Below are 17802 nucleotides of genomic sequence, written 5' to 3'. Positions count from 1 at the left end.
GTAGAAGGAAAACTATCAAACAGGAAGGACACCTACACCAAAACCCCATCAGTACGTCACCATCATCAAAGACCAGCAGCAGATAAAACCACAAAGATGGGGAAAAAGCAGGGCAGAAAAGCTGGAAATTCAAAAAATAAGAGCACATCTCCCCCGGCAAAGGAGCGCAGCTCATCGCCAGCAACGGATCAAAGCTGGACGGAGAATGACTTTGACGAGATGAGAGAAGAAGGCTTCAGTCCATCAAACTTCTCAGAGCTAAAGGAGGAATTACGTACCCAGCGCAAAGAAACTAAAAATCTTGAAAAAAAAGTGGAAGAATTCATAGCTAGAGTAATTAATGCAGAGAAGGTCATAAACGAAATGAAATAGATGAAAACCATGACACGAGAAATACGTGACAAATGCACAAGCTTCAGTAACCGACTCGATCAACTGGAAGAAAGAGTATCAGCGACTGAGGATCAAATGAACGAAATGAAGCGAGAAGAGAAACCAAAAGAAAAAAGAAGAAAAAGAAATGAACAAAGCCTGCAAGAAGTATGGGATTATGTAAAAAGACCAAATCTACATCTGATTGGGATGCCTGAAAGTGAGGGGGAAAATGGAACCAAGTTGGAAAACACTCTTCAGGATATCATCCAGGAGAACTTCCCCAACCTAGTAGGGCAGGCCAACGTTCAAATCCAGGAAATACAGAGAACGCCACAAAGATACTCCTCGAGAAGAGCAACTCCAAGACACATAATTGCCAGAATCACCAAAGTTGAAATGAAGGAAAAAATGTTAAGGGCAGCCAGAGAGAAAGGTCGGGTTACCCACAAAGGGAAGCCCATCAGACTAACAGCGGATCTCTCGGCAGAAACTCTCCAAGCCAGAAGAGAGTGGGGGCCAATATTCAACATTCTTAAAGAATTTTAAACCCAGAATTTCATATCCAGCCAAACTAAGTTTCCTAAGTGAAGGAGAAATAAAATCCTTTACAGATAAGCAAATGCTTAGAGATTTTGTCACCACTAGGCCTGCCTTACAAGAGACCCTGAAGGAAGCACTAAACATGGAAAGGAACAACCGGTACCAGCCATTGCAAAAACATGCCAAAATGTAAAGACCATCGGGGCTAGGAAGAAACTGCATCAACTAACGAGCAAAATAACCAGTTAATATCATAATGGCAGGATCAAGTTCACACATAACAATCTTAACCTTAAATGTAAATGGACTAAATGCTCCAATTAAAAGACACAGACTGGCAAACTGGATAAAGAGTCAAGACCCATCAGTGTGCTGTATTCAGGAGACCCATCTCACATGCAGAGACATACATAGGCTCAAAATAAAGGGATGGAGGAAGATCTACCAAGCAAATGGAGAACAAAAAAAAGCAGGGGTTGCAATACTAGTCTCTGATAAAATAGACTTTAAACCATCAAAGATCAAAAGAGACAAAGAAGGCCATTACATAATGGTAAAGGGATCAATTCTACAGGAAGAGATAACTATCCTAAATATATATGCACCCAATACAGGAGCACCCAGATTCATAAAGCAAGTCCTTAGAGACTTACAAAGAGACTTAGACTCCCATACAATAATAATGGGAGACTTCAACACTCCACTGTCAACATTAGACAGATCAACGAGACAGAAAGTTAACAAGGATATCCAGGAATTGAACTCATCTCTGCAGCAAGCAGACCTAATAGACATCGATAAAATGGTGAACAGCTTGTTTTCAGAACAAGTTCATACTTCCTTTGATTTATGTGGTAATTCCATTTCTGAAAATTCAGTGTATATTAAACTACAGAAAATTCTGTTATTAAAATTGAATTAGATTTAAACTCAGATTATTATGAACAGATTTTTCCAGCAGAATATTCAAAAGCTATACAAAGAGGGTAATTCTTTGTACGGGAGGACATTTTCACACATGCAAAGCACTGGCCCCTGCTCAGTAACTGCCAGTAGTAGGCCCCAGTCAGAAACGCCCCCACCACTCACTCACTAAATCACCTAGAGAGGGGTTGTATGGTTGTGGGTGGTGTGCTGTTCTCAACACTGCTGGTACACAGTTGTGCCTGTTCTCAACATTGCTCTGGGATATACAACTAGAAATCACCTTGGTGAGTTGAATAGTCATACTTTAATGAACATTGCAGCTTATTCTCCCTCATAGTTGTAACAATCTTTGTTCTCATCTACAGTGCGCAAGACCTACTTTTTCTGCACATACTTGCCAACACATGGTTTCTTCAGACTCATACCAGTTGTATTGGTGTGAAATAGTATCTGGTTTTAATTTGCATTTACCTTATTATCGATGAGATTCTTTTTTTTTTTTTAATGTTTTTTGGCTGAGGCTTTCTTTTCTTTTAATGTCTTTTCTTGGACTATTTATATTCTTTGCCTAGATTCCTATTGGGTTGCTTTTTTTCATTGATTTGTACTAGTTCTTTATATACTTACAATTTTTTGTCTCCTTTAGACATTGAAAGCATCTCTTACTTTGCAGCTTTTATCTTTGCGGGATGTGTGTGTGTGTGTGTGTGTGTGTGTGTGTGTGTGTGTGTGTGTGTGTATAAATTTCAACTCTTACTTTAGATGTAGGAGGTATGTGTGCAGATTTGTTATATGAGAGTATTGCATGATACTGAGGTTTGGAGTACAGATTCCATCACTCTGGTAGTGAGCATAGTACCTGATAGGTAGTTTTTTAACCAACCTCCCTCCCCACTCTCTAGTAGTCCACAGCGTCTGTTGTTCCTATGTTTCTTTGGTATCTTTTATTTTGAAGTTTTTTAAAGAATATAGTGAGTCTTACAAATCTTCAGTCTTATGGTATCATATGATTTGTGCTTTCAGGTTTTATGTTTCACATTTAGGTCTTTGATCTATATGAAATTTCTTTTTCTAGATGGTGTATGACACAGATGCAATTATATCATTTTTTCCATTGCATTGGCTAATTGTTTCAATGCTGTTTACCGAATAGTCCTACCTGTCTGCCACTGTTGCCCCTTCGTCATTCCCACATGTGTTGGTCTTTTTCTGGGCTCTTCATTTTTTTCCATTGATCTGTTGTCTAACAGACCACTGTCACTACACTGCCTATGTATTTTTATCCCCCTGAGGTTGTGCCACTTGCTCAAGAAGAGAGTTATGAACTGACCCTTAATATTTTCCTTTAATCTGATCCATGACTAACAGAAATAGCATACAGTTCAAGGTGCCCTTCTCTAGTTTCACCTACTCATTCAGGTTTTCTTTAGTTTTCTCTTTCTTTGATCATTTCAATCAGGACCATTTGTATACCTGTGCTGAAGTTGCCATTTCTTCCAGAAGTGACTCTGTTTCCTGATTTTAATTGAAAATATTTAGGGTTTAAAGGCAGAAGGAATTCAGTTATGATTTCCTGGTTGTGTAAAGCTGTATCTCTTCTTCCCCTTTTCTTTTTGTCTTAAAACAAATTTCCAGCATTGTTTTCAACTATACTAAGCATTTTGTGCTTCTGACTTGCTGAATCTTGTGTGTTTCCCCATTTATTTAAATCATTTGAATTGGAATGCAGCACATGTTAAAGGACTATCACTTAAAACCATGTGTTACTATATAAAATATAAATTTAGGTAAATGGGACAGGATACAAAACTCATAAATGGATCTGATCCTGAATATGAATTTGCGCTTCATAAAGAAGTTATTATAATTTTCCTTATAGTTAACAATATATACAAAAAATTAAATATGCAATTTATATCATACTCCAAAGGAACTCTTAAATCTGATTAACAAATCTATGAATAAAACCACTGCTACTCTGACCGTTATAACCACCACTGCCACTACTTGCATTTATTGCAGAAGGTTAGAACTTTATAACTTTCAAGTTCCTTGGATTCCAAATCGAACATAACAAGAAAGCATGTTGACTAAAGAAAAGAAAATGAATGGGATGGAAAAGTCTTTTCCCTTGTGCCTTAAGCCTCCACCCTGAAGCTGTCAATAATGACCTTGGTTTCTCACTTAGACATCTAGTGGTGCCGTTTCCACACCTCATCACTCCTTCTCATGTCCTCTGTTTGGTTATTTCCATACTCCTGAATGCTAGTTTCTCCAGGAGGCCCATAACCTTTTCAGTTTCTGTCTTCACATGAACAAAAAGTGTACTTTTCCTGTTATAAGATGTGTCACATTGTGTCGTAATTAACTGTTTATTTGCCTTTGTCCCTCACCAGATTTTAAACTCTGTGAAGATGGCAACTGTGTTCATGTGCACTCATTCATTGAGGAACCTATGAAGTGCCCATTTTGGTCCTTGCCCTTAAAACTGAACTCATTGAAAGACTAACAGAAAGTTGAATAACTGTTTATCAATTATTTGAAAGCACAGCTTCCTGAGCTTTGAAACTTAGACACCAAATGGAAAAAGCTCAAAAAGTTACTATAGGGAAAAAAATAGAAGCAAAATATAAAGGGAAACTATAGGCTGGAGGAAGAAATGTGAAAGAGTTCAAATGTTTATTACATAAAACTAATATAAATAATAAAAATTATAAACCTGAAAGAAGAATAGACAACTGCTTTGAACTAGTAATTTATCTACCTCGTTGTCCATGCCAGGAATCTGGATTTTATTCTTGTTTCCTTCTTGTCCCTTCTTCTGAGCTCCTAACAAACCACCAAGACTTGGCAGTTCTACCTCAGTTCTCTCTAATTCCTCTTTAAGATCCCAATTTATGCTCCAAGAAAGGATCATAAGAAACCCAGACCACCACCATTCTATTAAGAACAGACTGACCCAATTGGAGCTTTATTCTCACCAAGAAAATCATACAGTTGTGAGTGTGGGTAGATCCTTTTTGGGTAGATGCTCTGTAGATTCTTTTTGTCCTGTTAGGACACACCAAGAGATGATAAAATACCAGGCCCCACTCAGGCATTCTACTTTGCTTCCAAGCCCCAGATGGAATTTCTTCCACTATTTCAATTCTATACCCCCACACTGAAAACCATGTTATTCCCTTGGTGAGAACCAAGCTCCATTGGGTCAGTCTGTACCTAATAGAATGATGGTGGTCTGACTGTCTCAGGATCCTTTCTTGGGGCATAAATTGGGACCTTACAGTGACACAGTTATAAAACTTTTAACTTGTTCAGGACACTGATAGTAAAGATAGTAAGCCAGCATATCTCCAGGAAAAAAAGAGTTTTGGTTCTTTAGGTGTTACTTTTTCTTCTCATTTCCTGTGTAGTTTCTCTTCTGAGAAAAGGGCCCACAGATCTTGAAGAAGTATGTGTAAGAACTATTATTACACCTGTAATCCCAGGACTTTGGGAGGCCAAGGAGGGTGGATCACTTGAAGTCAGGAGTTCGAGACCAGCCTGGCCAACATGGTGAAACCCCATCTCTACTAAAAAAACAAAAAATTAGCCAGGTGTGGTGGTGCGTGCCTGTAATCCCAGCTACTCTGGAGGCTGAGGTGGGAGAATCGCTGGAACCTGGGAGCTGGAGCTTGCAGTGAGCTGACATCACACCACAAGCATTCCAGTCTGGGCAACAGAGTGAGACTCCGTCTCAAAAACAAACAAACACACAAAAAACTATTAGCTCAGTCTGTTCCTATGAGAAGAAAAAAATTTGTGACATAGTGATGTCATTGTTGCAAGATTTTTCCCAACGGCCTACTATAACACCAAGAAGTTAAAGGGCAGTTGATTTAATGGACTTGTTTAGCATGATGGACAGACTTGACCCATCTTCTGAAAACTTTAGCTAAGCAATACTGATCCACTTTGGAGATACTAGCCAAACAGGCTTGAAAAGGGTGACAGCAGTTATAAAGCATATGGATTCCCTGTTATTCTTTGTAGTTGAGTCAAAGAGCACGGAATCTGAGTTTTGATGAAAGATACAGAACCAAGGCATAAAACTAGAAACAGAGGATATGGGCTGCTTTGGTATCCAAATGCAGCGGGGCCTAGAGCAGAAGATGGTCTTTCAAAACTAAGGGTTCTCTAGATTCCCACTACCTGGGGAACTTGTACTTTAAAAAAAAATCCTCATCTCTCTTCCAAAGTGATGTTCATTTCTTTCACAGGCATGAGGCTGTATGGATATTCATGACATATGACTTGCATTTACTGCCAAGGTTTAAAGAGATCCATTAATTCCAGCCTAAACAGGTTAACAGGAACAGGTTGATGGTTCTTGGGTGAAGAATGTTAAAGTCAGTTTGAAATAAAACTTTGGTGATTAAGAGACCATATTTTAATGTTTTTTCCCACAAATTTTTAAAATTATAATAATGTTAGAATTAAATTATAACAGTTCAATGAGAGAGCACTTTACAAATCCAAATTTGCCTGAAGAGGGTAATTCTGTTCCCTATCCAGACAGCTAACAGGCTCACCCACAGAAAGCAGTGTTAGTATTCACTGTTGGTTTTACCGTCTTCCTACTTGCCAGTATCTAGTTTAATCATCCTAGATTGATTAAACCCGTGCAACAGGGAGTTGTTAAGAATAGAAAAAAAGTTTTCAACAGAAGGTGAATTCATCTCTCAAGCCCCACACAGTTTTTTTCAATCTCATATCATTCAAGATACTCTCCTTAATATTTGTTTCTGGAATTCTTTTTAAAGGGAAATATTAGGGCACAGCCTAGAAAAAAAAATTTGGCTCAACAGTCTTTACAAAATACTGGTTTTTGATTATGAGGAATTTGAAGGGTATAGTGTACAGTCTAGCAAGGACCTATGTACTCAGTTGTCATTCCAGTCTGTAACATAGAGTTCACATGCCAATTTATTTAATTTTATTTGTTGTATAGAGAAAAATCAGGATCATAAAGGGCTTGGGTTTGATAATTTATCTTCAATCAGACAAAAGTACTGGTGTTTCTATAAAAAGTAGAATTCTTGGCATCTAGTAAATTGCTTTAGCTCCATGTTCCTCAACCTGCTTTCTCTTTTATTTCTTGTAAATTACATGTACTTTTTTGATAAACAAAAAAAATACTGGTGCCCTCTATAATCCATGAAATGTGAAAATAAATATAGTGGCTAAAAACAAATCAGTGGCACACTAATTTTGGATTTTATTCCCCCATGCTGTCACTCTTCCTACCCTGGGAATTCTGAAATGATTACCCGGAGGGAACATACTTCTCATCCCCCAATTCCAGTTGAAAAATGCTTTAGCAAATGTGCTTTCTGTGAAGGAATTCTTTGTCCCTAATTGTTATAATTTTCACTAAAGTGACTGAAGTGAAAATCACATGATTTAATTAGAAAAAAGGATAAGAAATTTATGGTTATTACAATACTGTAAATTATGTGTGACAATAAAGAAGACAATAAAGAGAAATATAAAAAGAAAATAGTGGCAATATTAGAATGGTGGAATTGTGGGTATAAAGTCTTTTTTCAAGATTGTACTTGCTGATGTTATTTTTAAAAACAAAAAGTTGCTTCAGACTGTATTTTGTGTAAAGAACAAGTTGTGCAGTTAATAATTGATAGCAAATCAAGAAATTCTCAAAAGGGATTTTAAAGTTACTTTATAGTGATTCATCTAGATCATCTTAATGGTCTTCCCTGTCGTAGGTTTTTAAATTATATTTAAAAATAAGTTAAAATGTTGACATGTAGTACGGGTAGTGAAGTTTTTACTATCTTTGGAGCATTGCTTTTTCCATAAATTCTAATATTAGCTATGAACATTGTGGTCTTGACTTTTTGTTTTTTGGGAGAATTGTATTCATGTTAGCAAATCTGGGCATATCTAAATAGCAAGAGTAGATTCGGTAATTGGAACAGCAAATGTAAACTAGAAGTTCAAAGAGACAGTGTTTAAAATATACTGACCATCTGCAGTCTGCATACCTGGCAATACGGAGGAAAGACCAGCATTTATCTTTTCATTGAAACCATGTGCTCTGTGTGCAGGAAGGAAATGCATGCTGGTCAGAGGTCAGAAGCAGGATAGATGAGGTTTGAAAGGGAATATTTACTATTGGGTTTTCCTAAACCCTTAGCCTCTTGGGAGATGTTATTTCTAGCAGACTTAGTGGAAACGTGGACAGACCCAGATCTATTACATCATAGTACCAATAGGAGATGTAAACAAGAAGCTATAGCTAGGTATCACTATGTGTGCTGAGCTAAGAGGTACAATAATAAGAAATTTAGATTTTGACCAAAGAAGTACACTGGAGGCACAGGAGGAATTTAACATCCTGGAAACTTTAGTTTGAAGAGGATCCCATGCACACAAAAGGTCTGTAAATCATGTCCTGTGCTGAATAGTTAAAGGAGCTACTGATATTTAATGTGAGGCAGAAGAGAGTTAAAAGGATCTGACAAATGCTTTCAAAATCTAAAAGGTAGTTTGTGAAAGTAGAAGCAGCACATTTTCTGTGAACCTTTGGAGAATTGAACTAAAAACAATGTGTGGAGATGGGGAAAGACAGATTTTAGAATAATGCAAGGAAAATTTTCTTAAAGTTGGAGCTATCTGTTAATGTAGTGAGGTGGTAAATTCTGGTGGATGTCAGAGGGTAGATGTTCAGGTGGATGTTAAGAGGGAGGTTTCCATACTGTGTGGTCAGACAACAAAAAACATCTAAATTATCCTCCAAGTGTGTGTACCTGAAGCCTCTGCTTCAGTTCCCCTCCACCAGCCTGGATGTGTGATTGGGTGGCCTCCCATTGCCCTGTACCTTTACATCAATTGGTCAACTAAAGGCAGCAAAGTGGTTTTCTTTGTTTCCTTTCCTCAACTCAAAAGCACAAAAATGGCCTGTGTGTGTGTGTGTGTTCCCCTCTCTCTCTCGCTCACTCATTCTCTCTCTCTCTCTCTTTCTCCTGTCCTATACTTTCCTGTCTTTTTTGACAGGGCCTTAGTCTGTCACCCAGTCCTGAACTCCTGTGCTCAAGCGATCCTCCCACCTCAGCCTCTCAGGTGGCTGGTACTATAAAAAGGTGTGCACCATCATGCCTGGCTAAATTTTAAATTTTTTGTGGAAAGAAGTCTCACTATGTTGCCCAGGCTGGTCTAGAACTCCTGACCTCAAGTGATCCTCCTCGACCTCCCAAAGTGCTGGGATTACAGGCGTGAGCCACTGCATTGGCCCTCTGTATGTGTTTCTTAATTTGTTCTAAAATGTTGTCTACTCATACTCTGGGTGTGAGATTCAGTATACCTCTTTATCACTCTTTTTTTTTTTTTTTGAGACAGAGTCTCGCTGTGTCACCTAGGTGGAGTGCAGTGGCACTATCTCAGCTCACTGCAACCGCCACCTTCTAGGTTCAAGCAATTCTCCTGCCTCAGCCTCCCAGGGAGCTGGGACTACAGGCACCCGCCATCATGCCCAGCTAATTTTTTGTATTTTTAGTAATGATGGGGTTTCACTCTGTTAGCCAGGATGGTCTTGATCTCCTAACCTCATGATCCGCCTGCCTCAGTCTCTCAAAGTGCCGGTATTACAGGTGTGAGCCACTGCATCTGACCCCTTATCACTCTTTCTAAGACATTCTTTTTGCTTCCATCTGCTCAAAGACAAATATGCAACCTTCAGAGTCTCATGCAATCATCAGCCAAAAGCCTGAAGTGAGTGTATGGCAGGGGGAATGGGTTGACTAGGATTATCTTCTAAAATACGGGAAGTATGGAGGGTGGCTTAGGGTAACATACTACATAGCAACATCACATTTTAAGTTCCTGAATTCCCTTTACTCATGCAAATGGACTTGGCAAAAGATTATTTCAGTAGAGACCCATCTTCTTCATCAAATTAATATATTTTTTAAAACCAACTAAGTGTTAGAAATAATCGGTGTTTTCAGACAGATAAGTCTGGAAGTGATCATTTCTGTGGTCGAAGTAGGTATGCATTAGCCCAATCTGATGTAATAAGATTTGTACATGTGGGACACAAAAGGCAGAATTTCTGTATTTTGACAGCAATCAAATGGTATCCAGGTGTACCAAAAAAAAAAAAAAAAATGGTGCAGGTCTGCCTCATTTCTTGCAACATTTTGGAAGCATTTGGCTCTGTGACACATATACTGGGTTGATGCTGCTGTTTTTCTAACATAAATACAGAGTTTATCATCCTTTATTGACCGTGTGGATCTTTTCTTCCTACAGGAATAGGAGGCCTTCAAGATTTTGTGCTGAAATCTGCAACACTGTGTAGCCTGCCCTCCTGCCCACCATTTATACCACTCAACTTCGAAGCCACTCCTATTGTGAGAGTTGCTGTTGAACCGAAACATCCAAGTAAGATAACCTTGTTTTTAAAAGCATATGTTTATTATTCTTTTAAAGCATAGCGTGTATTTAGTATGTGATTCCTCATGACTTGTTTCAGCAGTATATAATGAATTTTCATTGAGGTGTATAGTAGAAGCAACTCTTCAAAGGGCATCTAACTTCTGTCTTAGGAACATGCCGTGGTTACAGGTACCTTTGCTGTCCGGGAGACTGCATCTTCTTAATGGCAAAGACAGGGACATCTCTACATCCTCCACAACCCTGGCATAGGATTGTAGCTTAGCAAAGCTCATGTTTTGTTTTGTTTAGTTTAGTTTAGTTCAGTTTAGTTTTTGAGGTGGAGTCTCACTCTGTTGCCCAGGCTGGAGTGCACTGGCGTGATCTCGACACCACCTCTAATACCTTGGTTCAAGCGATTCACCTGCCTCAGCTTCCTGAATAGCTGGGATTACAGGCATCCACCACCACGCCTGGCTAATTTTTGTGTTTTTAGTAGAGATGGGGTTTCACCAAGTTGGCCAGGCTGGTCTTGAACTCCTGACCTCAGGTGATCCGCCTGCCTTGGGCGCCCAAAGTGCTAGGATTAAAGGCATGAGCGACTGTGCCCAGCCAAAGCTCATGTTTTAGGTGACTTCTTAGTTGGAATCTTATCTCAAGCTCCTTGGGTCAGAATCCATCATTTGCCTGTTCCCTCTAGGTTTGACAGATTATCTGGACACTGAGAATTTCCCATCTGTTTAGAAACCACTTTCTGCACCTTTCCTGCCGGCCACCTGACATTCGCATATGCCTGACCATATAACAACAACTCCTTAGTCTTTGGCTTATAGTATTTACCTAGTCAATCCTTTTGCACTTTTGTATTTCACGTCCCTTGACTATCGCTAATCCTAAATCACTGTGACTTTGCTATTCCAGTGCTAGTGATTGTCAGTGAAGAATCTCCAGACCATGCTTTAAGGAAACCAAAGAACAAATGGTAAAATGGTAGTTTTCTGTTGAGGTATATAATGGCCTCATTGCTCCTGAACATATGTATCCCTCCTCTCCCCAGAGCTAACCCTTCTGAACTCATCACTCTCTCAAGTTCTAAGACATACCCCTAGCCATTAAGGATCCCTGGAGCCCCAGGGCAGATACTTGGAGAACTGGACCTCAGACCTTTGGGGCCAGCCCTAGTAAATAGCCATCTGCCTTCAGCCTCGAGATAGGAATTTTTTGTGGCCCATCACTGTGGACTGACACAGTGCCTTGGTTGCTGCACGGATTTATCCCAGTCTATGTAAAACATGCTTCCTCTTTTAGGCTTGTCCAGATCCTGACCTTTCGTGATTTTGTTCTTTTATTCTACTCACTAGGCTGGCTCTGTCTACTGTGTTCAATCCTTCGAAATACACTGTCTACTGTGTTCAATCCTTCGAAATACATACAAGAAAGCTCAGTTTTATTTAAGTTGTGATATTTGAGTCTGGCAACCATGGCTTATTCTTAGATGTGTCTACTATTTATTCGTATCCTCTTTCTTACTTAGTTTTTCTCTATTGCATTTGCACATGCATTTTACAAATAGGAAACAATAATAATTTAAGCCATAATTTTACTTGTTTGTTTATTTCTTTATTTTGAGACAAGGTCTCACTGTCACCCAAGCTGGAGTGCAGTGGCTCAATCACAGTCACGGCTCACTGCAACCTTGACCTCCTGGGCTCACGCGATCCTCCTGCCTCAACCTCCCAAGTAGCTGGGACCACAGACACATGTCACCATGCCCAGCTAATTTTTTTTTTTATTTTATTTTATTTGTAGGTTCTCCCCATGTCACCTAGACTGGTCCTAAACTCCTGAGCTTAAGCAGTCCTCTCACCTCAGCCTCTTAGAGTGCTGGGATTACAGGTGTGAGCCACTGTGCCTGGCCTAAGATGTGATATTTTAATAATAGAAATTTATAATTTTTAAAAGCCTTTGTTATGGTTATGTGCTACTCTGTGGTGTCTGTTATAGAAGCTAAGTAAAAGCCCAACTCTAAAGAACCAGCTTCTTTGAAGGACTGGCTACATGAGATGAAGGGTTCTGTTAACCTAGTGTATTTCCTGTCCTAAAGCTGACTCATAGTAAGATTAAGTTCCTTTCCTTTCCATAAATGAGATAGTCTAATAAATAGAATTATTCAGGATTATCAATTTGGAGGCCAAAGTGTGCTTCCTCATGTGTGTTTTCATTAAATTTATCTGAACTTTGTGAAAAATAAACTTAAATGGTTAGACGGGGCCCATAATTTTCTTCATAATTTTAAAAGGAGTATTGCTATTTTTTTCCCATTAAGTATATTATTTTTACTGGTTTTACCATGCATTTATTGACTGTGTTACTGAAGCACCCCATTTGATTTTTCAGTGTCTGAACTTTGTACTCTTTATTTTGCCTTCTTGGTGTTTTCACATTGTCCATATGTTATTTTACATTCAGAATGTCTGGGGAAACTTCCCTTCCTTGTTCCTATGAGCTTTCAGAAGGTATTTATTGTCTGTTTACTCTTTGCCCTAGTAACTTATATCATCCTTATTTTGGGGCAGTGACCCCTTTATTCATAGGTTACATGTCTGACGACTGTTGGGATATTTCACTCTCTTATAAGACTTTCCAGTAATACTGCCTCTGAGAGGCACTGGACACATCCATTGTTTTTCTTGAATAGACCACATATCCCCAGGTCCTGTCTTTTTTTGTGTGTGTGTGTGACAACTAGATTAATCCAGAAGACAACAATTTGCTTCTTTTCTTTCGGAGAGAAGCAAATCATGAGTATTTGTTCTTCCACTTTTCTTTCTCTAATTTCCCAAGTGGGGATCAAAATGTCATGGCAGCCACCCTCTACTTCATGCCCACAGGTCAACTACAAACTCAACACAGAGAACTACAAATGTTCCAAAGCAATTATTATTTTCTTCATTATAATTGATCCTTACTGTATTCCACACACTGTACTAAGGATTTTACATTGATTATCTCATTTAATCCTCCCAAAAGCCCTGTTCATTAGGATACTCTTTTTATTCTCATCTTCACAGGAGGGAAACTGAAGCTTAGAGAAGTTAAATTAATTTGCCCAGGGCCATACAGTTAGGAAGCAGTGAAGTCAGGATACAGATCTCTGCCTCAGAAACAATGCTAGATCTTCATTTGTGGGAATCCAAGAAATCCTATTTATCTGAGATCAGAGTAATTTGTTTCTGGAATTGTTTTATCCTTTATCCATATTAGTTAAAAAAAATTTTGACACCTATGCTTATATAGATAGATGAATTTTTGTGCTAATGTTTTATATGCATTATGAAACACAAAATAGAAATTATTTAAAAATTGAGTTGAAAAATCAAATACCTAATTTTATTTGTATTTGATGAAGATACATACAGTATGTACATATAAGTATATATAGTATTTATTTGTGATTGTGGCCTATAATTATTTTAGTTATCTAATACTGTGTAATATATTACTTCAAAATTTAGTGGCTTGAAACAACACTTATTTTTCATAGTTCCCTTGGTCTGGAATTTGGAAGGGTTTGGCATTGTGTCTCTCAAGTAGTGGTAGTCATACATCACCTTGGGCAGTAGCCATCTGAAGGTTTAACTGTACTTCCAAACATGAGCTCACAAGTTAGTGCTGGCTGGGGACCTCAGTTCCTCTCCACATGACTGTTTGAGTGTCCTGCAGCATAGCGTGGTGATTGGCTGCAGCCAGCGTTCCAAAATACTAAGGCAGAAGCTATAATGCCTTTTGTGAACTAGCCTTGGGAATCACACATCATCCTTTCCACAGTGTTCTGTTGGTCACACAGACCAGCCATGGTTCACAGTTGGAGAGAGCTGCACAGGAATGTGAATATCAGGAGGCAAGGATGATTGGAGCCACCTTGGAGACTGGCTACCACAATAATGCTTCCTTCTTTTTGAAGGTCTTGCCTGAACACTTTGTGATATAGCCATTCCAAGTCCAGCTCCTAGGTTCCATTTGTTAAAACACTTGATTTTAATGACCATTATCACTGGAAAAGCCACCTCACAAAGTTACATAGTCCAAAGGGAAGAATGATTCATTGGCTTCCTTTACTAAATCATGGTATCCATTTTAGATTCCCATTTTCCCAATTATTAAAAGGTTTTGGTAAAATGTAGCTAGTGACTATCTAGTTTTCCTGATGGCAGTCCATTTTTCTTATACTAATTAGAAGCTTTGTTAATTCTTATATCTTTATTGAACTATCTATTTGGTGATTTTAAGAACAGGTTAAGAAAATCACCCTCCAAATTTTAAGAGATTTTTATACATTATACATGAAGTATTTATGTTATCTTCAGCAACCAAATGACTGTCAGTGGCAACATTTTCAAACACCTAATTTCTAAATGTTGTCTCCATGTTTCAAATTTCTTTTGGGAAAAAAAAAAAAATTTCTTATTGTTAAACTGTTACTTTTATTTTACCTTGAAGAGACAAATTTAAGTGTATATATTTTTTTTCAAAAATATTTGTTGGGATCTCATCTTGGTGGTAGCCATTGTTTTTACTTTATAATTTGTTTGATGGAGAGCTGACAAAAAGCCTTGCCATTTCTTTTTTTTTTTTTTTTTTTTGAGACGGAGTCTCGCTCTGTCGCCCAGGCTGGAGTGCAGTGGCCGGATCTCAGCTCACTGCAAGCTCCGCCTCCCGGGTTCACGCCATTCTCCTGCCTCAGCCTCCGGAGTAGCTGGGACTACAGGCGCCCGCCACCTCGCCCGGCTAGTTTTTTGTATTTTTAGTAGAGACGGGGTTTCACCATGTTAGCCAGGATGGTCTCGATCTCCTGACCTTGTGATCCGCCCGTCTCGGCCTCCCAAAGTGCTGGGATTACAGGCTTGAGCCACCGCGCCCGGCCTGCCATTTCTTTTTTTATTATTCCCATGTGCTTGTGTTATTAGTATTATAGTATTGTCAGTGATATCTTTGCGGGAATCCATTTAAGCCAGGTTTAAAATTCTGTGAAGCCTTAGTTAACACTAGATAATATCTGTAAATCCACTTACTAGGCAAAAGAAAATTACAGTATGCCAAGAAGGAACAAATGAAGGTGCCTCTGTCAACCCTGGACACAGTGAAATCCTACTTCCCGTCTTCCCTTGGAATTCTGTGCATTCCATATGTGGCTTTTGATCACCTGACCTACAAGGGTTCTGACATTCATCCACAGAGCATGAGCTCTGTGGCTGGCTGCCCAGCTTCTAAACCAGGTTCTGCCATTTAGTTAGTCTGGGACCTTGAACACAAGTTTATTAGTTTCTCTATACCTGTTTCCTCATCTATTAAATGAGAACAATAATCATACCACCTAATTGTTAATGAGCTCATATATGTAAATTGCTTGTCTGGCACATTGTTAGTGCTGTGAAACGTTAGTTATTATTAGAACTTTATTTCAAAAATAAATAGGTATAGAAGTTCTAATATTCCTGCTCCCAGTTAATCAACTTTTATAAGGCATGTTGAAAATCATTGCATTGCAGAAAGTTCCTGTGATTTTGTCTTTTTGGCATGCTGAAAACCAAGCATTGAAGGATTGCTAAGTCTTTTCTTCAAATGTAGAACTGAAACAAGACTGCATAAAAATGTCTTCAAGACCAAGGCTTCTGCTAAGGCCACTGCAGGAGACTTCCTTGGACCTGCCTTGAGGGAGCAGTAGCAGTTGGGTATGTGGAAAGGGGGTGAAAAAGTAGCTAAACCCAAGATGTAGGTCATAGTCCCCATCCCTACTCTCAATTCCCAGGAACTATAGGGTAAAAGCAATTATATGTGAAAAACACGTGCAGAATACAATGCAGAAGATGCCTTTAGCTCACTAGGTAAAGTAGCTAGTTAGGGTATTCTAAAACCCAAGTTCTATCGAGCAGTTTCACAAATAATTATTTTTAATATGAGGCTCTGGTACGGTTTCTTGAATATTATATTAAATGTTTCTGTTGCTTATTTGTTGATTTTATAGGTGATGTTTGAAGAAATGCTCTGTTTATTTTCTAGGTATATAATGTGTACATTTGTTACAAGATTTAGGTGAATTCACAAGTAGAAAGATGGAAGCTTATATCTGCAGAGTATTTGAAGAAGTAATATAGATGAGCTTTGGGAGTCTTGATGATAAGCTTGCGGATGTGTCATGTTTGCTATCTGTACAAAAAAATTACTAGAAGGTAGTTTTCTTCATGTCACTGCACTATCTGGAAGAAAAATAAATTGTTGTTTTAAGAGTTTATTTCAATGTAATTTTCCCTTGAGTAGCCAGAACCATTGTCTTTGAATTGTGTTAGTTCTTATATCATATTTAATCTATTTCATTTTTTTAACCTAGGTGAAATGCCTCAGCTCGTAAAAGGAATGAAACTGTTAAACCAGGCTGATCCCTGTGTCCAGATTTTAATTCAGGAAACAGGAGAGCACGTTTTAGTCACAGCAGGAGAAGTCCACCTTCAGCGATGCCTGGATGACTTAAAAGAAAGGTTAGGTGAAAATGATAGTGATGGAGAAATGATAGCTCTCAATCAGTGGGATGTTTTAGTGTTTCCTAAACCAGTTGAACTTAGACTATGGCTTATTTTTGGAGAAAAATGAAATACCCTCAATTCAGACGTGAACAGTTATTCGATTGTAGACTTAATTTTTAATAACTGAAAACTGGCATTCACTGCCTACACTTGAATAATTTTGCATTTTTAGCTTAAGTCATAAAATGTTTTTCTGTATATGTATTTTACTTTAAGCATGTACACAAAACACAAAATACCACGACAACAAAAACAAAATATTATTTTGTAAATGTTGGCTATGTAATTAGGATAGACTTCTCTTATTGATATGGTCTTTACAATGTAAACCTTCTGGAAATCTTTGTATTTTTCTATAAAGACAATATGTGTTATAAAATGGGCATCCCAAATTTTTATAACAGGCATTTTTCCTCTTTGTTGCAAAGGTAATGTATGTTTATTGCAAAAATTAGGAAAATACAGAAGAAGAAAAAGAATCATTCAGTTACCATGCAGAAATAACCACCATTACATTCAGATTCCTAAATCCACACTGTTCTATGCATATTAAAGTATACACAAATATCTATATACACAGTTCTGATTATTTGGTTAACATAAACTTCCAGAAGTATTATAGCTAACTCAAAAAGTATGCTTATTTTTAAGTGTTATGATCCATATTTTCCTCAAGAAAGGCTGTTCTAATTTACATTATAACTAGCAATAAATATTGGAAAGTGCCTCTTTTCTCAAACTTTTGCAACTTTGCATAGTTTATCATTTTTTTAAAATGTCGTCAGTCTTGAAGACAAATGAAAGATATTCACAATTAATACACATTTCTGTGCTTACTAGTAGAAAAAATTAGAAATTTCCCTGTAATTGCTGTCCTTCCTTTTGTTTTTAAAATTTCTGGGACTATAATCATAATCATAACAAATAATAATTATAAATGATTGAT

The 17802-nt window shown here is 38.0% G+C and overlaps 1 protein-coding gene across 4 annotated transcripts in view; it reads left to right on the top strand.

Moving 5' to 3' along the window:
* The window catches only part of EFL1 (elongation factor like GTPase 1), a 130604-nt gene that overhangs the window by 85992 nt on the left and 26810 nt on the right, over positions 1–17802 (top strand). For all 4 annotated transcript variants that reach the window (XR_010588201.2, XM_065548292.2, XM_045397397.3 and 1 more), the window contains 2 exons: positions 10153–10284; positions 16664–16811. Coding sequence is in view for 3 of the 4 variants with exons in the window: in XM_065548292.2 (XP_065404364.1) it covers positions 10153–10284; positions 16664–16811 (280 nt within the window). In the remaining variant the exon portion in view is untranslated. The remainder of the gene's footprint in view (positions 1–10152; positions 10285–16663; positions 16812–17802) is intronic.

This window comes from Macaca fascicularis, chromosome 7 (assembly GCF_037993035.2).
Source record: "Macaca fascicularis isolate 582-1 chromosome 7, T2T-MFA8v1.1".
Lineage (NCBI taxonomy): Eukaryota > Metazoa > Chordata > Mammalia > Primates > Cercopithecidae > Macaca > Macaca fascicularis.
This window is presented reverse-complemented; position numbering and strand designations above follow the sequence as displayed.